At 42.9% G+C, this 25,360-nt stretch overlaps 1 protein-coding gene across 1 annotated transcript; it reads left to right on the top strand.

The window, feature by feature from the left end:
* The first annotated feature begins 275 nt into the window (after positions 1 to 275).
* Positions 276 to 25,062, top strand: GRTP1 (growth hormone regulated TBC protein 1). Its single transcript, XM_081198595.1, has 8 exons — positions 276 to 879; positions 4,707 to 4,858; positions 9,244 to 9,402; positions 13,768 to 13,892; positions 16,392 to 16,488; positions 23,349 to 23,521; positions 23,633 to 23,818; positions 24,621 to 25,062. The coding sequence occupies exons 1-8, from the start codon at positions 821 to 823 to the stop codon at positions 24,708 to 24,710; spliced, it is 1,041 nt and encodes a 346-aa protein (XP_081054721.1). The 5' UTR covers positions 276 to 820; the 3' UTR covers positions 24,711 to 25,062.
* Positions 25,063 to 25,360: the final 298 nt, after the last annotated feature.

Below are 25,360 nucleotides of genomic sequence, written 5' to 3'. Positions count from 1 at the left end.
CACGCGGCTGCTTCCTTTATTCCCACTGCACCTGCTCCAAAACGGAAAACGAGTCCCGGCCCCCCGCCTTGCTGCAAACTGAAACGCTGCCCTCACTGCCCTGGGTGAGGCTTCCCTCCCCGCTTGGCTCGCCGCCTCCTCTGCCGGCAACACGAACAGCAAGAGGAACGAGGGGAGAGGATTCCTTCTCCTCCCCAAGGTTTTTATGGGGAGGTGCGCGCGCAACCCGAGGCGAAGAAGGAGCGAAGCAGCAGGTTGAGGAGGAGCCAGTCGCGCGCTCAGCCACCCGGGGAAAGGGAGGCTTCTCAGCTGCGCTCCTAAATCGCCCTACCTCAGGAGCCGTTTGCCCCGGCGCTGTCCTTAAGGAGGCGCAATTCCCAACGCGGCTGGCGGTGGGAGCCACAAATAAGCTAAACTCTCCCTCACGGGCGCGGGGGGGAGAAAACAGACTGGTCTGAAAAAGCGCAGACAGAAAGGGATAAGCTCCGCGCGCCGCTCTGTCCTTGAAGGGCGACGCTGTGGAACTTTGGAGACGCTTCTTTTTCCTCCCACCCCCCTCCAATGTGAACACATTTTCTACTGCAGGCTGCCCTGCTCTGGAAACCGCCCGCTCCCTTCCCTCCCACCTCGCCAAAGGCACTTCTTTTCGCAGACAACTTCGGAGCGTAAGAAGAGGGAGGAGGCGCGCTCTCCTTTGATAAGAGTGGTGGGACTTTGACTCATCTCCAGCAAGAGGAGGAGGAGGCAGTGGCAAGGCCGCGCCGGGCCGGGCGGGGGTTCGACCATTCTGTGCTGGAGGAACCCGGCGTACTCTCTTCCCATGGACGGGGAGGAAGAGCGGCGGGCGAAGCGCGAGAACCGCGAGAGCAACGTCCACAGGTAGGTTGCGCCCTTGCAGAATAATGGAGAGCGCTCTTGGCTTGCCCTGCTGCTTTTTGTGTGTGTTCCTTTAATATTCCATATAGTAACAATCTCTATATATATCATGCCACAAACGTAAATACATGTATCTTCCTGGGTTGGTGTTAAGTGGCCCCTCAGGTGTATCTGTGATACAACAGGAAGTTTAAAAAAAAAACCACAGCAGCAGCAGGATTTGCTTGAGAAAGGCAACCCAGAAAACTTATTTACGTTTGGGGTAAATCGATGCTGGGAGTGCCCCATTCCCTACTGAAAGCGCTTCTTGCTTGTGGTTTTCAGCTAAAGTTTGTATCGCATGAATTCCCCTTTGGTTACTGAGTACACAGTGGGGCAGTTATTTCTGCCCTTCAGGTTTCAGTTGGCAGTGTTGGTATGGCTGTTTAATTCAGTGGATAAGTTAATTAAGCTAGCTACATTGTGTGTCCCCCCCCCCAATAATTAAACTTTCAAAACCAAAGATCTTGATTTGTCACTCTCTTTCGGGTTTTCTTGTAATAAAACTAACCTTTCACTGCCAGGATTATTAGTCGTTTACAGCTGCCACAGTAAACACCTACTCCCTTTGGAAGGTTACATGGAAAGAATGAACTTTTCTTTCTGCTTTCAAACCAATCCACTTGAAAATTAATTTATTTCAGTTCTTTACACTTATTGGCATCTTAACTTCATAAAATAGTGAGATTTAATTGTTTTTTGAAATCTCTCCCCAACACCTCCCCCCCCCATCATCCCTATTGTTATTGCCACATAGAACTTTAGGAAAACGCTTAATTTGTAAAATAAAACTTAAAACTATAATAGACTCTGTCCCGAAAGGCTGTCTAAAATACTTTAAACAAGAAGCCCTTGTTACTATAAGAAATATCAAAACAATTTGTGTACTGTAGTACTGTACTCTATATATACAGAAATATTATAAAAGAGCGCAGAGGTTGGTAATCATTGGAGAATATGGAAAGGCTGAATACTGTCTAGATGGAAGTTATGTTTATAAATTTCCTTGTAGCTGGAAAAAAGGCTCAGTGGAATTTCTGCAGAGAGATAAATGAGACATCAAGGATGGGCTGACCATCATTTCCCTGTTTATCACCTGACAGTGGCTAATGGCTATGCAAGGAAGTAACATAAGAAGAGCTGCCCTGCTGGACCAGATGAAAGATCCATAATTGTTCCACATCCTGTTCTCAAGAGTGGCCTACCAGAGGCTTATGGGGAGTCCACAAGCAGGACTTGAGTGCAACAGCACACTCTCCCCACTTGTGAATTCTAGCAACTGGGATTCAGAGTAACACTGCCACTGCAGTGTTCTTTGTCCTGGTGCATATTATCAGGCACAGCCGTTTATACAATACAGTAGCAGAGGCAGATTTAGGAGAGCGCAACCAGTTAGGCGTGGAGCCTTGGGGACGCCATAGCTGCGATTTAGAATGGAGCATGAGAGGCGCTGGGTTTTTTTAATTTGACACCCCAAGAGCTGCCACTGACAGTAATAAAAGCTTTTCAGATTCGATAATGATAATTTATTATTTGTACCCCGCCCATCTGCCCACTCTGGGCGGCTTCCAAGATTAAAAATACATTAAAATGTCACACATTAAAAACTTCCCTAAACAGGGCTGCCTTCAGATGTCTTCTAAATGTCAGGTAGTTGTTTATCTCTTTGACATCTGATGGGAAGGCGTTTCACAGGGCGGGTGCCACTACCGAGAAGGCCCTCTGCCTGGTTCCCTGTAGCTTTGCTTCTCGCAGGGAGGGAACCGCCAGAAGGCCCTTGGTGCTGGACCTCAGTGTTTGGGCAGAACGATGGGGTTCTAGTTGGAACCTGGCTTGTTTGAATGCCACCCTCCCAGCAGGGCTGAAACGACCAAATGGAATGTGGAAACATGAAATCTTAAGTTACAAGGAAACACAGTGCGATACTTTTTTTTTTTTTAACGGTGCAGCATAGAAACATATTGTATTAGTAGTGCAGTCCAGGAAAGGCTTGCTCACCCACACTGCTGTATGTATAAATTGCGGTTGAGCAATTAGGAGGTATTGTGGCCATCTCTTTTGGAAGAGTACTTTTTAAGAATTACATTATTATCCAAAGTCCCATGCCTGCTTTTCTGGGAGGCTTGAGAAAGTTGTGCCTTTTGCGTTTGAATGCTAAATATGCAACTTGTTTGTGCTGAAGCGCTGAGCTTTCCTGAACTTTTGCAGTGATTAAATCTGCACAGTTATGCATGCTTAAGTTCAGTCGAAACCAATGGCACTTAAGCACATGTCCTGTAGCTGAACATTTCCCTTTATAAGTACATGGTGAAACTGATACAATTTATTGGAAATGTCTTAAGCGGTGATACTTTATTCTCTTGTTTGTCTGTTTTCAAGCAGCTAATAGCCAGAGGGTAAAGGGAGCGGAAAATGGATTGATTGACCTGCCTTATGTATGCATTTAGATAAGCAACCATGTAAATCAATATTGGTCCCATTATACAGAGCTTGATGAGGTTCAGAATTTAATGCAAAACACACAAGTGACCTGAAAAAGGCCTTGTCTACTCTCTGCAAGAGTGTGCTATCACTTGCCTGAGTAAACCATGACTGTAAAACTGAGGTAAAACTCTGGTCACTGAAAAGATCATTGATTTGTAACAAGTACTAATAAAAAGAAAAATAATCTGGATTAAAATTACAAAACATCCAATGATATTACTCTGTATAAATGGTCCATTAATGTCCTGGTTAGATAAAAATAATTACCAGGTTATAATGTGCTTTATATACAGTGTAATCTTTACAACAGCCCTATAAGATAGGTTGAAAGTGTTACTTGGAAGGAAAAAATAAGTATGTAAAAGAATTCCCTGGATGCCAAGATCCACGTTTGGGGCAAGTACTCTTTGGTGAGAGAACTCCAGCAGACATAAAAATCACAAAATACGCAGGAAAGTAAAGTGTGAAATAGATCATTAAAATATGTCCTTCTAAGTTCCTTCCAAAGTCCCCCTCTTCCCTTGGCATAGAAAAAGTCCACAAACTTGGTAAGTTAAACTCTCCAAAGGTTAGGTTCATGTGCTTTTCCACACAGCATTTAAAAAGCATAGGCAGTAAAACTTGGCTTAGTTACACTGCTGAAAGTTCCTAAATCTCTGGTATAGAAACTCAAAAGAGGCTTACTAGAGCCATGTGGTCTGATCTTGGAGCAACTAGCTCAGACCTCGCATGTTGAGCTTCTGGGGTCTACTTAGGTACAGCAGTAGGCCCAATTATCTTCCTCCCAAGGGGAGTGACCTAGCTAAGCCTGGCAGGGCCACATACTCTATGGCATTAACCCTTCCATGCATTAATTAGACTTAAGCATGTTGGTTATATGAGGCTGGTTATCCCTCAGGGTAGAACCAACTGTAACCTTCCTTAGTGTTGCCATTGTAGACTCAGCAGGGAGGATGATGGGGGCAAAACTAAATTTGCTCTTCCTGTCATTTGTTCTGGCTCCACCTACTGTTGGCCTCTTCGTCTTCTTCCCTATCAGTCCTAATTAGCATCAACTACCACCAAAGCTAATGGGTGTTAGCTGGGTGTCTACAAAAGCAGACACATCTTCTAAACTTCTGGAAGGTTTATTGAGCCCGTGTTGGCATTTCCAGTCGATAAAACATTTTTCATTCTGACATTTTAAAGTCCAGTTTTTCCTCCCTCTAAGCTGCATTTCTGAAAAAAAAGTTTTAATTTAGGTATGTGAAGTTTATATAACTACATAAAACTAATATGTGTGTACAATGATTTCCCTTCTGTTGCAGAGTGGATCCGTATGGGTTTGAAAGGCCAGCAAACTTTGACTATACATCATATGAAGATTTTTTTTCTAGATACCTAGTGATACTCACTAGGAGGGCAATTAAATGGTCCAAGCTTTTAAAGGGTAACCGCGGTGTACCGAAAAGCTTAAAAGGTAATATTCCAATATGAAGTTGTTCCTTGTTTCCTTCTCCTGTATGAAATCTTGCTTGAATCTTTTCAATAGGAGTTTTTCAATAGGGGGAGGTGGACATTGTTTTCACATTTATTGTAGTGCCAATGTCTTACACCTACCCCACTTCAGTTTATTTTATTCGCCCCCAATCTATTTTAACTTTCTGAGTAAACCGCTTTGAAGTCTGATTGATTTCTGATATCAGCTTTGTGCCTCAGTCCCTTTTTACCACCTACCCCACTTCAGACCTTACTTTGATTCTTTCTGGACAAACAATGTAATCTTTACAAATGTACTCTGAAGTATATTCTAGTGCAGGCTTCCTCAACCTTGGCCCTCCAGATGTTTTTGGCCTACAACTCCCATGATTCCTAGCTAGCAGAACCAGTGGTCAGGGATGATGGGATTTGTAGTCTCGAAACATCTGGAGGGCTGAGGTTGAGGAAGCCTGTTCTAGTGAATTCAGTAGGGCTTACTCCCAGGTAAGCAGGCATACAAATTACAGCCCAAATGAATAGAGTTTATGGGGAAACTGCAAGGAGGGTAACCCCTGTTTTTGACAGTTGATCGCTGATTAATTGCTTTCATTTCTACGTAAATTCTGTCCTTGTAAGAAATAATCTGTTGGCTACTACGGATGTTTGGTAGGAGCAGCTACTTGTTGCAAATGCAGCACAGTGAGTTGCCGTGAATAGAAACACTTTTTTCTCTCCAGCGTCTCTGTTCCCTCACCATGTTTTAAATATGGCATGTTTGGAAATGTAGGTTTTCAAATGCGTCATTATAAAAGCAAATGTAAATGCTGAAAGGAAGTATAGAAGCTTGTTCCTTTAAATGTACATTACTGAAGCTGAAGCAATAAAATAAAGTTTAATTAATTAATCATTCCAAATATCTATTGATTCCAAAGTTCCTCCAAGATGAACAACAAGGCACTTCTTCTTAGTCTATGGTTCTTAGTCTATGGTTGTTGTTGGTGGGTGGTGGTGGTTGCAGATTCCCCCTGTGCTGCCTCTCATACTGTTCTAGAAGGTTCCCCAACACTTGGGGGCAGATTTTCAGGAAATACATAGGGCATTCAGCAGGAAGAGGATATGAAAGGGCCCCATTCCTTGGAACAGGACTCTGGTCATGAAGGTGGAATCCAAGCTAATGAGATCAAACTCATTTAGTGAGTTTAGTGAGTAGGACAAAGTTTGAGGACGAATCATGACACTGAAGCTAATTAAAATATTTTCACGTTTGCATATTCAAAGCCTTCATGGGCTGAATAGGAAAAGGGGAATTTCACAGTCAGGTATGCGTAACTTATTCCTCTGTGAAGAGAACTGGGCGAGTTCATGACTCGGTGTTTGCACAACAATTGCAGCTTACTGCTGGAATGGTAACAAGTAACTTGCAATTATACAGTTTTCCTGTACATACGAAACTGCTATAACCAGTTGGGCGAGTAAGATGCCACTGATTATTAGTGGCTGTTTATCATAATTAGGCCCAACCACTGGCTTATTGCCAAACTGGAAAGTGATTAAGCTAATCAGAGCTGGCAAAATATTTAAATATTTTCTGCGCCTGTGTCTCTTTAGGTGCTGGCTCTACACATCTTTTCTAAATTCTAGCACAATATTCTAGGCACCCCAGGTGACATTGCCCCAGCACTGAGCTAAATTTGTGAAGCTTGGCTTCCATTTAAACTGAAAGTAAAAAAACAAAAACCACATCTCCTTAAAAGATTATTGATAAAGTTTTAATTTTGTAATCCTTAATGGGTGTAAGTAGAAGTTGGCTCAAACCCAAAATAGAACAGTTTGAGAGGTATTTTGGGTTCTTCTGCTCTCCCCTACGTATACACACATTTTTCTTTTTTAAAAAAGCACCCTGAAAAGATAGATTATAGAGGTATACAATAGTATGTCTCCCGGCTGCAACACCAGATTCAAAAGCAGAGACTGCTACAATTAAACAATTGTTTTAACTGTTTTAAATTTGTGTGGGTTTGTTTTTGTTGTTTGTTTTTATTGAGGGAAGTCCGATGTGTCTGGGAGGAGAGGAACTGGAGAGGACACAGGGGCCTCCAGTCACAGTGGTTCAGGGTAGGGGGAAGTGGGGCAGGCCAGGTGAGAGGCACACAGCACAGGCCGCTGGTGACTATGCTGTGTGCTAGCCCTTCCTCTAACCTGGGGAACTGCTGTTGTCCCTTCAGCCAGCCCTTAGGTATATGACTTCTGTTGCTGAATGCCAGGCTGGCTCTGAGTAAGACCTCCCTCATCCCTCTTCCATGCTCTGATTATAGATGAGGAAGCTGGTCTGGTCCGTATCACTGAAACCTGGGTAGGCGAGCTGAGGGGAGATGGTCTCACACAGCTGTGCCCACCTGGATACTCAGTGCAGCGTCAGGGCTGGGAAGGGGATGTTGCTGTGGTTTATAGACATTCTCGTTTGGCTAAACCTAGACAGCATCTTAAAAAGCAGAGGCATCACCTTGCCAACAAAGGTCTGTATAGTTAAAGCCATGGTTTTCCCAGTAGTGATGTATGGAAGTGAGAGCTGGACCATAAAGAAGGCTGATCGCCGAAGAATTTATGCTTTTGAATTATGGTGCTGGAGGAGACTCTTGAGAGTCCCATGGACTGCAAGAAGATCAAACCTCTCCATTCTGAAGGAAATCAGCCCTGAGTGCTCACTGGAAGGACAGATCGTGAAGCTGAGGCTCCAATACTTTGGCCACCTCATGAGAAGAGAAGACTCCCTGGAAAAGACCCTGATGTTGGGAAAGATAGAGGGCACAAGGAGAAGGGGACGACAGAGGACAAGATGGTTGGGCAATGTTCTCGAAGCTACCAGCATGAGTTTGACCAAACTGCGGGAGGCAGTGGAAGACAGAAGTGCCTGGCGTGCTCTGGTCCATGGGGTCACAAAGAGTCGGACATGACTAAACAGCAACAACAAGATAGACATTCTCTCTCTCAACCTTGTGATGTTCAGAAGAAGGACAGTATCTGAGAAAGGAATGCATGGCCTCCATAACTTAAATTTACTTTCCCTCATTATAGGCCTCTGCAGGGCTGGCCCAAGGCCTTCTGGCACCTGAGGCATGCCATAGATGCTTCCCCATCACCACAGATCCGGACCCACACCCTGGTGGGGTGGGAGGAGCATGCCGCCTGAGGCGGGTTGTGTCACTGGTGTGCCAGCCATGCTAGGGCAGGAAGCTAGCTTAGAGGCTGCAGGGCAGACCACATGGCACACCTTTCTAGCCAATGTCCAGCTCTCTGAATTTGCCACCTGAGGCAGCTGCCTCACTCTACATCATGGTATGGCCGGCCCTGGACTCGTGGCTTTGCTGTCAACAACAACAACATTAAAGAACAATGTAACCTCAGGGTTGCATTCCCCTTCCACTGACTACCAAAGTCATGAGGCTATATCCGATTGCAGCATCTGATTCAGCTGTGTTTTAAGCTGGCTTTACTTTTAAAATCAATAGCCGTGATGGGAAAGGGTTAGTTGCAAATGCAAGAGACATTGTGGAAGCAATATTCAAATATGGTGCTTTGCTTAACTATAAATATCCATATACTGTAATATCCATACACACACAAAAATGCATGAATAGATTCTCCACCCCAATCCTTTTTTTGTAAATGGGAATCGTTTGGCAATCGGAATATTGGCAGCATTTTCTGAGCCAGATTTTTAGTTTATTTTAGAATTGTAGGGAGATTTTCATATTCCTAATTGACTTAGTCAATCAGATCTTTATTACAGTCATAGATCAGCACAAGTAGGGTGCGGGTACAATCATTTAGAATCTGTAACATGTTTTGGAAAGCTAAAAAGTATTAAAACAGAAGGTATACTAATAACTTAAAAAACGATTAACCTGGAAAACCCAGGAGTGTTTGGTTGTACTAATAGCCCACGTTGAAACAAGTGCTCCTTCCATGGTGGGTATAAATAAAGGAAGGTATAAAAAGATGGGAATAAAGAAACAAATCACCTCCTTTTTGCCCTTCTCCATGATACGCACAAACTACCTCTCTCTCAGGATTTTTGTGGTTATCTGAAAAAGGCACTTGTCTGCTTTTTGTGTGTTCCTCTTGTCACTGAAGTTTCCTACCTTTCTTACTAAGGTCACACAAATGTTGGTTTCAAGCTCTTGTTTGTGGAATGATCAGCAATTGCTGGTTAATAATAATAATAATTTCATTTGTACCCCGCCCATCAGTGACTGGGTTGTCCTTGCCACACTAGTTACCTTGACGTCCTTTTACTTTCCTTGGAGGTTTTTTTTTTTTTTTGGTATTTTAAGTATCCAAAATATAATGCTTGAAATATCAACTGGTGTGCTTTTTCTTTTGCAGTAAAACGCTATATCAGGAAAGGCATTCCAAATGAGCACCGTGCACTGGTTTGGATGGTGGTGAGTGGTGCTCAGTCCCACATGGAGCAAAACCCTGGATACTACCAGAAATTACTTGAGGGAGACAAAAATGACAAACTCGTGGACACAATTAAGACAGGTTAGCATCTAAACATATATGTGGTTGTTCAGTCTAGTCTGCTGTTTACCAAGGAACCTGTAGCCAAGTATTCCATGGATAGAGAGGCAAGCATGGGAATTTGTTCATTTGTTTGTATATTGTATTTCATCTGAAGGCCACAAAATCAGGACACAAAATACGTAATAAAACAAAAAAAACAAACCAGTAGCGCCCCTCCCACAAATGCATTTAAAATGCCATAGAATGTTAATCAGTCAAAGGTTTGGCTTATAGAGAAACGTTTTTGCCAGGTGCCCTTATGGACTTGTGCCTTGGTTTTGGAGACAAATGAAAACCTGACCCTTTGCAGAAGCAATGGTGTTTGTGTTCAGTGTGGGACATTCTGTTGGCAATTCCTATGCATATACAGTGGTATCTCGGGTTACATACGCTTCAGGTTACAGATTCTGCTAACCCAGAAATATTGCCTCGGGTTAAGAACTTTGCTTCAGGATGAGAACAGAATTCGCGCAGTGGCAGCAGGAGGCCCCATTAGCTAAAGTGGTACCTCAGGTTAAGAAGTTAAGAACATACCTCTGGACCGAACTAAGTACTTAACTCGAGGTACCATTCTCTCTCTCTCTCTCTCTCTCTCTCTCTCTCTCTCTCTCTCTCTGTGTGTGTGTGTGTGTGTGTGTGTATATGTGTGTATATATATATATATATATATGCAGGTTTTGGTGTCTTCGGGTGTCTTCCCGTGTAAGAGTTGGGGTGTCTAGGCGACGTTTCGACGAGGTCTCACTCGTCATCTTCAGGCTGGTGCTTTCGGCTTCTTGTTACTAGAACAGAGCAGGATCTCAGTGTTTGAGTTCCTATAAATACTGTTGAGGGGGTGTGGTGTATAGCCTCCAACGTTCTGGGCAGAGAGGAAGTTCCCAGGTAGTGTGCCTTTTCTTCTTTTGTTCATTAATTACTTGAGGGATATCTTGAGTGATTTCTTGAGTGATATTCTGAGTACCACTTAGGAGGGTCATTAGGTGTGGATTAGTTGCTAAAGCTTTCGTGTCTTGACCTCTTGAGCTTGTGAAGAGTTTTTCTGAGAAGATGGCTGTACTGCACTTAGTTGTGCTCTGGCTTGGCTTCGTGTATAGGGGCGAGCTGTGGTTTTGTGCCCTGTGCCAGCCAGATCTGTGTAGGGATTGCAGGGGGGTGCAGCATCCGGAGGTGCCACTATGGTTTGGCTACTGGATGGTGTCTGTAATTTATCTGTGGAGAGGGTCTGGGTTTGGGTCTGGTGTGGTTGATTGGAGATGGCGTTCTGTGTGCCTCTGGTTCTGGTGTCGGTTTTTGTGGGGAGGGCTAATTTCCAGATGTCTGGCAGGCGGGACGTGTCGTCACGCTTGTTCATGTTGTGAGGGTGTTTCTCTATCTCGATGGCTTCCATGATTATTCTCTTGTGGTGATGTTCCATGTTAAAGAGCAATTTGGAATCTGCAAAATTAATTTCGTGAAGCCGAAAGCACCAGCCTGAAGATGACGAGTGAGACCTCGTCGAAACGTCGCCTAGACACCCCAACTCTTACACGGGAAGACACCCGAAGACACCAAAACCTGCATATATATATATATATATATGCTTTCGTAGATTTTCACGGGTACAGGAATGTAGGTTTTGGTGTCTTCGGGTGTCTTCCCGTGTAAGAGTTGGGGTGTCTAGGCGACGTTTCGACGAGGTCTCACTCGTCATCTTCAGGCTGGTGCTTTCGGCTTCTTGTTACTAGAACAGAGCAGGATCTCAGTGTTTGAGTTCCTATAAATACTGTTGAGGGGGTGTGGTGTATAGCCTCCAACGTTCTGGGCAGATAGGAAGTTCCTAGGTTAATGTGCCTTTTCTTCTTTTGTTCATTAATTACTTGAGGGATATCTTGAGTGATTACTTGAGTGATATTCTGAGTACCACTTAGGAGGGTCATTAGGTGTGGATTAGTTGCTAAAGCTTTCGTGTCTTGACCTCTTGACCTTGTGAAGAGTTTTTCTGAGAAGATGGTTGTACTGCACTTAGTTGTGCTCTGGCTTGGCTTCGTGTATAGGGGCGAGCTGTGGTTTTGTGCCCTGTGCCAGCCAGATCTGTGTAGGGATTGCAGGGGGGTGCAGCATCCGGAGGTGCCACTATGGTTTGGCTACTGGATGGTGTCTGTAATTTATCTGTGGAGAGGGTCTGGGTTTGGGTCTGGTGTGGTTGATTGGAGATGGCGTTCTGTGTGCCTCTGGTTCTGGTGTCGGTTTTTGTGGGGAGGGCTAATTTCCAGATGTCTGGCAGGCGGGACGTGTCGTCACATGAACAAGCGTGACGACACGTCCCGCCTGCCAGACATCTGGAAATTAGCCCTCCCCACAAAAACCGACACCAGAACCAGAGGCACACAGAACGCCATCTCCAATCAACCACACCAGACCCAAACCCAGACCCTCTCCACAGATAAATTACAGACACCATCCAGTAGCCAAACCATAGTGGCACCTCCGGATGCTGCACCCCCCTGCAATCCCTACACAGATCTGGCTGGCACAGGGCACAAAACCACAGCTCGCCCCTATACACGAAGCCAAGCCAGAGCACAACTAAGTGCAGTACAACCATCTTCTCAGAAAAACTCTTCACAAGGTCAAGAGGTCAAGACACGAAAGCTTTAGCAACTAATCCACACCTAATGACCCTCCTAAGTGGTACTCAGAATATCACTCAAGTAATCACTCAAGATATCCCTCAAGTAATTAATGAACAAAAGAAGAAAAGGCACATTAACCTAGGAACTTCCTATCTGCCCAGAACGTTGGAGGCTATACACCACACCCCCTCAACAGTATTTATAGGAACTCAAACACTGAGATCCTGCTCTGTTCTAGTAACAAGAAGCCGAAAGCACCAGCCTGAAGATGACGAGTGAGACCTCGTCGAAACGTCGCCTAGACACCCCAACTCTTACACGGGAAGACACCCGAAGACACCAAAACCTACATATATATATATATATATATATATATATATATATATATATATTCCTGCTCAAATGGATTATTTGGCTTGATAGTCTGCCAGACTGGTACCAGCAGTGTCTCCACAGGTCTCAAGTGAGGTTGTGTATACACTGACCCATTCATAGCACAGAAATGTAGTTTTTCTCAGTCCAGAATCATTCATGGTTGTCCTCAACATGCTGCTTTCAGTTTAGATTGTTGCTAGATCCTGTTGTCCACAAGGGTTACTGGCTATGCATTTTAAAACTCTCCCCTTTATCAGTCATGCCTTTCGCTCCCTGCGCATGCCACAGGTGAATGAAGAAGGAAGTGGTGATGCTCACCCACAACATCATTGGGCTGGTGTGGGTGCCTCCCCGTTCCCATTGATGGAACTGCTCACATCGGTTTTCACACTGAGGGGTTACAGAGAACTGATCTGCAATGAACTTTTATTTTTGGAGTGAAACAAATTTCACAAGCAATGCTTTTCAGGGGCAATAAATAAATAAACACATTAGATCTAGATTATGTTTGGATTATATTGGGGGGAGGGAATACTCTTTCTCTGTTGATTCTAGAATAAAATGCCAGTTTCTGCAAGTATAACAAGCCTCTCAGAATATCAGGGCAGCATACAGCAACCCTTTAAAAGCAGTACAGTACAAACATTAAGATGACTGCAGCGATACCACCACATAGTTAATGTTCTAGGCAAGCAACTATGGTGATTATTCAAGGTCGTTGGAATCTTGTAAAGGATAATCCCTGGAATGCAAAGAAACAATAAAAGACTTCTCTGCAGTCCTGAGGGAGATGGGATAATGTTAAATCCATGGACAGTCGGCAGATGAAATAGACACACAGTTGTGGCACCTTTAACGACACAACAAATTTATTATGGCATGAGCTGTTGTGAATTACAGTCTACTTCAGAGTTGTTTAGAGTCAACCTTCCCTGTTTAAAGATATATAGCATTTTGCCTGCATTGCTGAAGAATAAAAGGTTTCTTAAAGCCTGTAATCCTGATCTTCTTCCCTTACAGAAAACCATGTTCAATGTGCAGATGTTTAAAAACAACAACCTGATATTGAGGACAGGGCTAAAATCATGACCCTGTTCAGCTTGTTCAGATCTGTATTTGAGCATCCCCTACGCACAAGTCATGCATCCATAAGGCTGTTTCGATCCTTTCAATAGGACAGCAGAACCGTATTGTTGATCAGTCCTATGGCAGGGGATCCCAGATAGATAACATGTTGTCAACTATTGAGTTCATGGGTGAGGAGGCAACTTCAGATCCCAAGACTTTGGTCCATGAATCATATTGCTTTATAGTTACATTTTAAATTTTTGCCGTTTCCTTTTTTTTTACATTTTAGACATGAATAGGACATTTCCGGATAATGTAAGGTTCCGCAAAACTGCTGATCCCTGCTTACAGAAGACACTCTACAACGTATTAGTGGCATATGGGCACCATAATCAGTCTGTGGGATACTGCCAGGTATGTAACATTCGGAATGCAATCGTGAGCTTCTTTTAAAGCGAAGCATTTACAACTTGGGTGGCCTTGATGGCAATGCAAGATTTGAGAAATGTAGATTTCATGCACTTAACCTTCCCACCCTTCTATTTTAGTCCTTAGTCAATATCTTAAATTTGCCATAGTTTAGTACATTCCAGTTTGCTCCTTTATTTGTAACTTTCCAGTCTCAAGAGGCTCAGAGACCCTCGCACCACCTCACATGCGAACAATACCTATCGAACTTACACCATCATTGCATATCAAACTGCCGTAGGTATAAAGTGAGCTGCTACTGTTCTCTAAAATGCACTGTAAACCTTAACATTGGTTGGGAGACTTTTTAAAGCAAAAATTAGACGTTTCTTTAAAAGAAGGCAAAGCCTTTTCAGCAAGGTAAAAGATTGCTTGCTGGAAAAAGCGCTCTGGGGGGTGGGGGCAGATTGCTTTGAGTCCTTTCAGACACCCACCAAGTGTGGGACAGTGCTTGCGAACCTGGGGCACCCGAGTTTGTGCTTCAACAGGACCTTCCTAACGCTTGTAATGTTAATGTGCCTGACAGTTAACTCCCTGAGGAACATCACTGTGAACTCTGAAGTTAGTGTTGCCTTGCTATTGTACGCTGCAGTACTATGCTTCGGTGCATGAGCTTTTATGCTGGCATGTACAATTTAGTTTGCTCCATGAATGTCTGTTGAGGGGCACTCTTTTGTTGCAGTGCCAAATAACCCTCTGTCACCATGGTTGCTATTGTTGAGCAAGCTGGCAGTCTGAGGGCTGAAAACGTACCCTCACAATTGGAGGGCAAATACCCCCATAAAGTAGAATAGAGGGTTTTGTTGTTGCTGTTTACAGCATCTGTTAGCTTTTTTACATTTCAGGGAAAATTGGAAACAAACGTTTTTGAATCATGCCCATTAGGCACAAACAGATGGTTATGAATTCTTGGAATTAAAAAGCAAAACAACTGGACCTATTTTGGATTAACTGAGCTACTAGTTGTGGGAGAACTCTTCATTTATCCAGGAGTCAGTCCCCACCCCCACCCCATCTTCCTCCTTGAAACCAGATGCATTGTTTATGAAATAAAAATGAGAGCGCTTCGTTCTTTTCCATGGAAGAAGATGGTAAAGAAGAGTGATTGGTGAAAGGTTCAGGGAGGTTTCAAAACAAAGAGATGAAACAGGAGATGCATTCAAAGGCCGGATCTGACAGACTGCAATTGATACTAGTGTCCATGAATGTTTTAAAACGATCTTACAACTTGTACACTTCAGACTTGGGGACTAGCAATTGCTGTGAGTGTGACTAGGATGGCTGCAAAAGAAATTCATGGTGGGGTGTGTGTGTGTGTGTGTGTGTGTGTGTGTGTGTGTGTTGCAGAAATAGAAATAACAGCACAACCCTATCCATGTCTACTCAGAAGTAAGTCTTATTGAATCCATTGGTGGCTAACTCCCAGGTAAATAGGGTTAGGGTTGCCGTCAAATGTGAACTAATATTACGATGAACTTGATGCAATCCTACTCTTCCCCACCACACAGACAGCACTGAAAATCCATTTCTTGCCCAGAGACTGTCTTTTGTCTGCTTTTTCTTCTCCATGCCAATTAGCCACATCATAAATCATTGAGTTAATTGCCATTTCGCTATTTAACCCAAAAACCTACAATGCTTGCGATGATGCACTCAGCTGGTTCTGGTCCATGGCTGACTGCCTGGGGACTGCATGCATCCTGCCTTTGGTTCTGTGATGAAAGAAAGGTAGGGCATAAATATAAGGAAACAAAAATAAAACAACATTACATCATATGATGCAAAAACCAAACAATGCAGTTGTATTTCCTGTGTTGCTTATGTGTGTTATACTTCAAATAGCCAAGCTATGAACAGGCTGTAATTCTGGAGTCAGCTGTAGAATTCCTAACTGGTATTTTTTAAAAAACACACGTAATTACTCTGGGGAAAGTTTGAGTATTATCATTGGCTCAAAGTAAAGGAGTGTGCTTGTGGTGAACACTCAATGAAAAACACAACTGGGAGCCATTTTGGCATATAAGCGGTATATAAATGAATAAATAACAATAAATGAAAACGGGGCTTATTCACATCCCTGAATACTGCTTCTGTTTTATGCATTCATTTGTGGTCATTCAAACAGTTTTCATCCTTCATTATTCAAGGCAGTGGAATTCTAGACTTCGCACAACTATAAATGGAGACTTAAGTCTGTGTGATCTTAAAGTCAAAGTGGCCCAAACATTATTTTCCTTTTAATGTAGCCTTGGCAATTGAAGTGTTTTACTCTTGCATCTGCAGCAAGAAATTGCTCACAACACTTTTAAAACTGACTCTTGATAAGCGTGAATTACCATTAGGTCCTCCCTCTGCCCCTTGCATTTATTATCTTGGCTCCTTTTAAGATTACTTTTGTCAACATTGTATCAAGCTAATTAGATAAATTGTTCCTTTGTGTTTTAGGGCATGAATTTCATAGCAGGCTACCTGATTCTTATCACAAGGAATGAAGAGGAATCCTTTTGGTTATTAGATGCTCTCATTGGTCGAATATTGCCTGGTAGGTCAAACTCCCACCATCTCTATCTTTGTGTCACAGATAATCTCCTGTGTTTGAGCTAAGTAAGAGTGACTATCAAATGGGTAGTCTAATCATATAATATCGTAACTCCAGAGAATTACCCAATTACTACATTGAAAGCAGTTCTCTGTAGGAAATAGCAATCACATTCCTCTATTCATTCTATTTACACTTCCCTTTTGTATACGTAGCAAAATACATGTTGATATATTCTTCTCTTTTTACTGAGAGCACATAGCCTAGTCTTTTTTGGCATTTGGGTTATTTCCTTCCATAAGAGGCCCTACGTCCTATCACAACATCATCCTATACTATATATATATATATACACAGAGAGAGAGTGTGTGTGAGTGATAGTGATATATATTGAAAAGTTGCACAGAGCTAAAACAGACCATAGAATTTGTGATATTTCCATGCAAAAATGCCCCCCCAAATAGTTGCGGTCGGTGGCGAGGGGTGGGGCAGTGGCCCCCCTGGGTGCGTTCCATGGACCCCAAGGGGTCCCTGGGCCCCTAATTGGGAACCACTGCCCTATACCAAAAAACATGTACCACTGAGAAAACCTGGAAGATGTTTCTCACCTAGCCTTTTCTGACATGCTGGCTATCTATGTATGGGGAATGTCTTCTTCATGGTACATCATTCTCTATCATGTGAGCTCCCACCTGCAATATAAAGTGCTGCAGTCTGGACATAGGCATAGTTGGTGTTTTGCTGTACTTCTCATCCTTTACAAAAGGCAGGCAGGCAGCAAGGAAAGTAAAAACCTACATAAAAAGAATCTGCGAAATTGAACCAGAGCACTTCTGCAGGCCTCTGTCCATTTGCATGTTAATTAAAATAGTTAAGGTGTAGTACAATAGGAAATGCTTCTTAGAAAGGAAGTGGAATCTTTCGTGGTTCATTCATCTTCCAGTGACTGGAACTGGAACTGCTAGATCTATTTTTTTTAGAGCATGTCTTTAGATGGAAGGCCTGGGGTACAAAACCTGTGACATCTTGAAAGTCTTGTTTGCTTTTGAATTATTTTTGCTACATCCCTTGTTTTTGTTTTCTGAAAACAGTCTTTTAACCATTATCCCAAAGATAATGGGGATTTTCAAGACACCAGATAGCAGTCTCTCTTCCCCCTTTCTGCTCTACCCAACAAGAAGCAATTCACAGTGAAAATGTGTAACTGCAACCTAGCAGAGAGTTCAAAGTTGCTGGATCTGAATCCAGAATTTCAATCATTGTACAGATCTATTTGCACCATCCTTGAAATTTTATCAGTTCCTGAGTATTGGACAGGACAATTGAGGTGCTTTTGGTGTTTTGAGAGTTCTGAGAAGATGCCTTTAAAGATGCCTTTAAACAAATGCTCCTAAAAGTGTGAAAGCAAGCATAGCCGCGATTCTTTCTCCTTTAAAAAATGTTTGAATAAATGCACATCTTTCATAAGTTGGCTGGGCTGCCAAGTATTGGGGAATAGCCCCCCCCCCATGTCCTCAAGTGCTGCACTTAATCTCTTCTTCACAAGAGTGAATAATCACTACACACTGACGTAGCAGAAAATGAAGAAGTGTGTTTGGGGGATGTTGTTGGAGGGCTAGAATCTTCCGGATATAGACTGCAACTTGCCAATTTTCATTTTGACTTCTTTGTTAAGTATTTGGGCTATCTTTTCCCAGTTAAACATCCAAAGTTTTTCTAAACCTTTCTTGCAAAAGTGGGTACAGCAACCTTGTGTTGAAGTCTAAATGGGCATGCATATGCCGTGTTTCAAAAGATGATTCTTCAGCTTCTTTGCATTGTTGATCTGAAGATGGAGATTTAAAAGTAGAAAAAGTCAGGGAACTGCACCATGCTCTATTTCTGGATATTCTTTTTAATCCATTTGTGGCAGAGAACAAGTCCACAATAGCCGTTATAATCTTTATTCCTTATTCCCTGCAAATCTCATTACTGGTCCATAGAAGAGTTTGGAAGAAGAGTTTGGACTTGATATCCCGCCTTTCACTCCCCTTAAGGAGTCTCAAAGTGGCTAACAATCTCCTTTCCCTTCCTCCCCCACAACAAACACTCTGTGAGGTGAGTGGGGCTGAGAGACTTCACAGAAGCGTGACTGGCCCAAGGTCACCCAGCAGCTGCATGTGGAGGAGCGGGGAAGCGAACCCGGTTCACCAGATTACGAGTCCACCACTCTTAACCACTACACCACGCTGGCTCTCCCATAGGACAAGAAAGCAGCTGCAACTTTATTGATGCTTTATTAAAGATTGTAATATCAAGACTCAAGCAAATCTGGCAAGCAGAATTCTGTTGAACTGTGAGCCCTAAAAGCCACTGTGTGTGTGAAAATACTGAGTCCCAGTGATGAGGGAAATGCATGCACAAACCTGAGCATCATCATAACCCTATAGGGATCTCGCGTGCCTTTTTCCTCCGTCAGTACTGAAGCAGATGCAGTTTTCAGCTGTTGTCTGAATCAGAGGTATATACTGTGAGTTAAGAGGAAGCAGTATAAAGCGTACCTCTGTCCAGCACATTGGGAAAAGCAGCTCTCTCTCTCTCTCTCTCTCTCTCTCTCTCTCTCTCTCTCTCTCTCTCTCCAACTTGGATAGGGAACATACTCTCTTAGAGCACTTTTACCCATTTTTTAAAAAGGAAGCAAACGCATATCTTCAACTGTTTTGTAATGCCAGTGCAAACCTACAATGACCAGCACTCACATTTTAATTTCTTATGCTTCAGTCTCACAAGGATATCTTTGCCCTATATCATAAATTGCATGAGAGAGAGGCTCAAAAGCTATTGAACTCTTCCAGGTGAAAACATTGGTTTTCACCCGGTAATTGCAAGTTAATGCAGTTAATTCAATTGGTTAAGTAACGCGTCAACATCACTTTGCAACCATTTCCCAAACAGCCTTTCAAGCTGATACACAAATACTAAAACCACTTCAGTAAAATGCAGGTTTGGTACTTAAGTGAGCTAGCTTTCCTTTGTCTCTATTGCAGCTGTGTATTTTGTGTTGTTGTTTTTTGTAGTGTCGAATACAACTCACTTGGTCTATGACAAAACCTACTGCCTCAAATCTTCCAGATATTTCATGACTTCAAAGGCTGGTTGCTCCAAGAACTGGACATTCTAAATCTGTTCACAAGCAAAGGAGCTTGAATGTCACAGGGCTGGTGTGGATGCATCATAATTTAATTGACCATATTTGATTATATTAGGTGATACTTGAAATTGTGGGAATGGCAAGCAAAGTAATGACGAGATAGAAGGGAAAGATGCAGGTAATACAGGACATTGTATAAATCTCAGTTAGACATGTTCATAGTTGACTGATGAACTGGATAAATCAAGTTAACTTAGGATGATTAGAATTGTTAAAAACAGGACACAGTTAATTTTAAGTTTTTTATCTCCACCATGAATCAGTCTCTCTCCTCCCCCAATCACTGAGCTGCAGTAGGTGACAGCATATGCTAGGTTTCCTCAAACTAGGCCTTCCAGATGTTTTTGGCCTACATCTCCCATGATCCCTAGCTAGCAGGGCCAGTGGTCAGGGATGATGGGAATTGTAGTCTCAAAACATCTGTAGGGCAGAGGTTGAGGAAGCCTGGCATATGCCATGAAAATAATTCCCTTTGAGTTTTTACCTAGTCCACACACACAGGATGGTTTGTTGCTTAGCAGACGTTAATGTCTCTGTAGCTTAAGCCACCCCATAGAATTGGATGTGCTATAATAGTCTTTTAGTAGACCAACCATACCATTTTTGAGCCTGCCTCAACTGGTAAAGATCTCCATCATAGGCAGTGTTCAGAACTCCCATTGTTCTAGGTGCATTTTGTGACAGGGAATTTAATTAGTGTGGGCTGTTTCTGAGCTCTGGGCGCAGTACTGCGTCTTAAGATTTCGGATTAAAACTGCAGAGTGTAAGAAAGCAGGACCTTTTTCTGCCTCCTCACTTTCAGCTATTCTCTGAAGACTGGGGAAGAGACCCTCTTAAGAATATTAGGGGGGTGGGCAGGGGAAGGACTAGACTATGTGAAAAATGAACGTAATGTTTTAGCAGCAGTTCATTCATTTTCAGCTTTGTATTCTTGTTATAAAAAAGCACACCTAGACATATTGTTGTTGCATCCATAACCAAGGTTTAAGGTGCCATTTAGCTCCTAGCTTTCATATCTGTTTCTAACAATTGATCATAGGCTTTGACTCATAGGTTTTGATTCTTTAAATAGGTAGCTACTGGGTGTAAGGCTCTCTTAATAGTGGCGCCTTGACTATGGAAATCTCTCTCCTTATCTTTGTTGCTGCTCTACTTGGTCATCTTCCAACACTGAGTAAAAGCAATTCTTCATTTTTGGGCTTTTCCTTGGTACCCTAGGAGCCAACTCCTAGACACCAAGGGCCCTTCACCTGTCCCCAGTAAAATATATTGGGGGTCAGGCATCCCTAAAGTTGATGGGCATTGCCATTCAAATGGTGTGCATGCACTGTGTCTTGTGATCAATTCTGCAGGGTGAGGCCTGCCTACCCCTCCCCCTGCTCGGTAGTATTTAAATGGCTCTTGCGAGTTCCAGTACAGTGGTACCTTGGTTTACAACCATAATCCGTTCTGGCGGTCCATTTGTAAACCAAAACAGGTTATAACCCAAGGCACGCTTTCGCCAATGGGGCCTCCAAACAAATTTGTTTGTAATACAAAAAAAGTTTGCAAACCAGAACATGCACTTCTGGGTTTGACATGTTTGTAATCCAAAACATATGCAAACCAGACTGTTTGTAAACCAAGGTAAAGGTAAAAGGACCCCTGACCATTAGGTCCAGTCGTGGACGACTCTGGGGTTGCGGCGCTCATCTCGCTTTATTGGCCGAGGGAGCCGGCGTACAGTTTCTGGGTCATGTGGCCAGCATGACTAAGCCGCTTCTGGCGAACCAGAGCAGCGCACGGAAACACTGTTTACCTTCCCACCGAAGCGGTACCTATTTATCTACTTGCGCTTTGACATGCTTTTGAACTGCTAGGTTGGCAGGAGCAGGGACCGAGCAACGGGAGCTCACCCTGTCGCGGGGATTTGAACCGCCGACCTTCTGATCGGCAAGCCCGAGGCTCTGTGGTTTAGACCACAGCGCCACCCGTGTCCTTGTGTAAACCAAGGTACCACTGTACTATTATCTCAAGTTTTGCTGTTTTTTATTGTTGTGGTTTGGTTTTAAATATGTTATTCTACACTGCCTGTTTTGCAGAAAGGTCCCTCCCTCTTTCTATTTTGTGCCTGGATGTTAATATTCCATGTGCAATAAGGCACACTCTGCGTGGCAGTGATGCCAGAGAGAATCCATATAACAGTGGGGCACAGACTTGGAAAACTTTTAATTTCTAGTTGACCTCTGTGCTCAGTTGGTGCTAGTATTTTCTGATCATGAAAGCACAGTAACTCAATAATGGCACGTCTAGCCTCAGTCTAGTTTTTTAGCAGCTTGGAAAGGTGCCCTGCTAGCCTTGTGGGGGCTTTACCATTCGTTTTCTGCTCTGAAGACTGAAAGCAGCAACTGCTGTTCCCTGTCCACAGATCAAGTGATTAATGTTGAACATGATTCACAGTGACTTATGCAAAGTTACAGAGTGCCCTCTAGAGGCTTCCTTAAGAAAATCTTAGTTGGTCTTTAAGGTGCTACTGGAAGGAATTTTTTTATTAAGAAAATCTGTTTATTTTCTGTATTTCTTTTAAATACAGTGGTACCTCGGGTTACATACGCTTCAGGTTACATACGCTTCAGGTTACAGACTCCGCTAACCCAGAAATATTACCTCGGGTTAAGAACTTTGCTTCAGGATGAGAACAGAAATCGTGTGGCGGCAGCGGGAGGCCCCATTAGCTAAAGTGGTGCTTCAGGTTAAGAACAGTTTCAGGTTAAGTACAGACCTCCGGAACAAATTAACCCGAGGTACCACTGTACTGAGTTTATGTAAAAAAAGGGGGGGCGATTACTTGAATGGGATTACTTGGTTGCCTATCTGACAACTTTTTTTGCCACCTGCCCCCAAGCCTATTATGGTGCCAACAGCAGTTTCTGTAGTCTTGAATTACATTTAGCAACTTTATATTTTCAGGTGCCTGTGATGGACTGGGAATTAGCTTGGAGCAGTTTCTCTAGGGCTTATCAGGCAGGACCCCCATCCAGAATGAGACCCAGGGACCCACAAATGTAGTTTCTGATGACTACCAGTGCTCACAAAACCATTCTTGCAACCAGCCGCCCCTGATCATTGTGCACAAAGTAAGAACCCTCCCTTCCCCCAAGTTTTCCGTGAGTCTTGCAGAACTTAATAGGCGAGAGGAGCTATTGCACTATCGGTGGTGACAAATCATACTAAGGCCGGCACTAATTTATGGAGCCGTACTGAGACCTTTTTGCGTTGAAATAACTCTCTGACAATTGCATGTGGCCTTTTAACGTTTTGTGGACCCACGTTATAGGTAGGGCCTGAGATGCTCTGAAGGATAAATCCCAAAAAGTACCACATATAGTCACACACAGCTGTTTATCTGTCAACTGTGCATTTGTGTATCTAGAGTTGGGTCTGCTCAAGTCATGGAACACAGGGCACTTTGACAGCCTCTCCTAGTTATAGCGCAATCTGAGCCCTCTTAACAGCTGTCACAGTATGTGGACTTGAGCCCTTTACTCTTGAAGTGGAAAGACATGCTGCAATTTTACCTTTTGAAAAATGAGCTCTTTCCCTTCCCCATATACTGTTTTTCTTTTCAATGAATGATAGCAATTGATCATTTTGGTGATTAGCTTTTGTTTCCCCCCTTCCCCCCCTCTTAAAGATTATTATAGTCCAGAAATGATGGGTCTGAAAACAGATCAAGAAGTTCTTGGAGAGCTTGTGAAAATGAAAGTTCCTGCCGTTGCAGAATTAATGGAGAAACATGGAATCATGTGGACTTTGCTGGTATCGCGTTGGTTTATATGTTTGTTCATTGACATTCTTCCAGTAGAGGCAAGTGAGAACTTGATGGTATTTTTAGCTGTGTGGGTTTTGTTTTTGTTAATGACATAGGCTATATGCATGCTTTAGTGATGCCTTTAAACAAAATCCTCTCTCCAACAGACTGTACTTCGAATTTGGGACTGCTTGTTCTACGAGGGATCAAAAATAATATTTCGTGTGGCCTTAACACTAATTAAGCACCACCAAGCTTTCATTTTGGAAGCCACCAACTTCCCAGATATCTGTGATAGATTTAAAGAGATCACCAAAGGACCATTTGTAACGGAGTGTCACACTTTCATGCAGGTAGGCGTCCCATGTTGTAGAGTTATAAACTGGCTAGAAGCGCTGTGAGCATTGGCAGCCTTCAGTTTATTTGCTGTTGCTTTTCTGCATACAGTACCCCTTGAAAGTCAAACAGCCTAGTTCTCAAACGTTTTGGCTTCCAAACGATCGAAATCTGGAAGTGACTCTTCAGTTTTTTAACGTTCTTTTGGAAGCTGAACGTCCACTGGAGCTTCCAATTGGCTGCAGGAGCTTCCCGCAGCCAATCAGAAGCCGCACCTTGTTTGACTTCCAAAACGTTCGAAAACCAGACTTCCAAGGTAGAACTGTATTGCTTCAATGTGCTTTTTCGTGGTGCTCTTGAACTTGGGTTGGTTGGATATAACTAAAAGTGGGCCAAACACTATAGGACATTATAGAGAGAGGAGATTGAGGCAATTTTTTGCTGATGCTCTCTAATCTCCTGTAAAGCTGCTGAAAGATAGATGTCCAAGGGATCCTGTGGAGCAGCATGGGAGGCAGCACCAGAGCCGGCATCTTTGCTCTGGTGTGAATTTTCACTGGATCTCCTTCCCTTCTGCTCACAGAAGAGCAAGTCTGAATCTGACCCATAGTTTGCAGCACTGAAGTGACCACCCTGGGAGACAAACCTGGGCAGAGTGTATGGAGGTGGTCCTGGGCTCCCCAGCCTCGCTGATGTTGTCCAAGGGAAAGAGCCATTATAGTGATGGGAATACTCAAGGATGTAAAAAGAAGAAACCACTTGTAAAAAGAATGACAGTGTCCTGACTTACACTAACAACTGCTAAATTCTTAATTCTAGAAAATATTTACAGAGCCTGGAAGTCTGAGGATGGCTACAATAGAGAAACTACGAGAAACTTGTAGAGCAAATCTGATTGCTCAGACATAAATGGACAATATTTAAAATAGACAAAATGCTGCAAAAAAAATGGGCACATTTCTTCACTTAATTCCACTGATACACCATTTCTTCAGTTTCCATTAGTGTTGATTGACATGACCAATTCTCTCCAGACTTTCAAGTAAGTGTTGAACTGGGTAATTTGATTATTTTTATTTTTTGTAAAAACAAAACTTTAAGTTATGTGAGAATAAAATGTGGTCACTGTGGTGGTAACCTTTTTTCTTTTTTGGAACAAATGCACTGCATACCTTCAGAAGATTTTGTAATATTTAAATACACAGATTTATAAATATCAATATAAAAATGCAAAATAAATTCTATTTTGAAATCCCCTCTTCTTGAATTTGCATAGTAAAATGGGCCTAAGACCTTTAGCAGAAGTATTTAAGAAGAATCTTCAGCAGCTGGAAATATTCAGTATGCTTCTGCATGCTGCAGACCTTAAATCAAATTTGGTCTATGTATTGATCACAGGGAGGTTTTGCTGTATCCCCCCCCCCCCAGGAGTAGGCTGACGCTTGAAATAAATTGTTTGTGTTGGGAATCAATTGTATGATTAGGAGCCATCTGGTATGCAGATCTTCGAATGAATGGCTACTAGAACAAGCACAGCTTCTATTTGCACCTCTGAACTT

This window comes from Podarcis bocagei (genome assembly GCF_964188305.1).
Source record: "Podarcis bocagei genome assembly, chromosome: 6".
In the NCBI taxonomy this organism is placed as follows: domain Eukaryota; kingdom Metazoa; phylum Chordata; class Lepidosauria; order Squamata; family Lacertidae; genus Podarcis; species Podarcis bocagei.
Note: the sequence above shows the minus strand (reverse complement) of the source record. Positions and strands in the feature narration are given on the sequence as shown.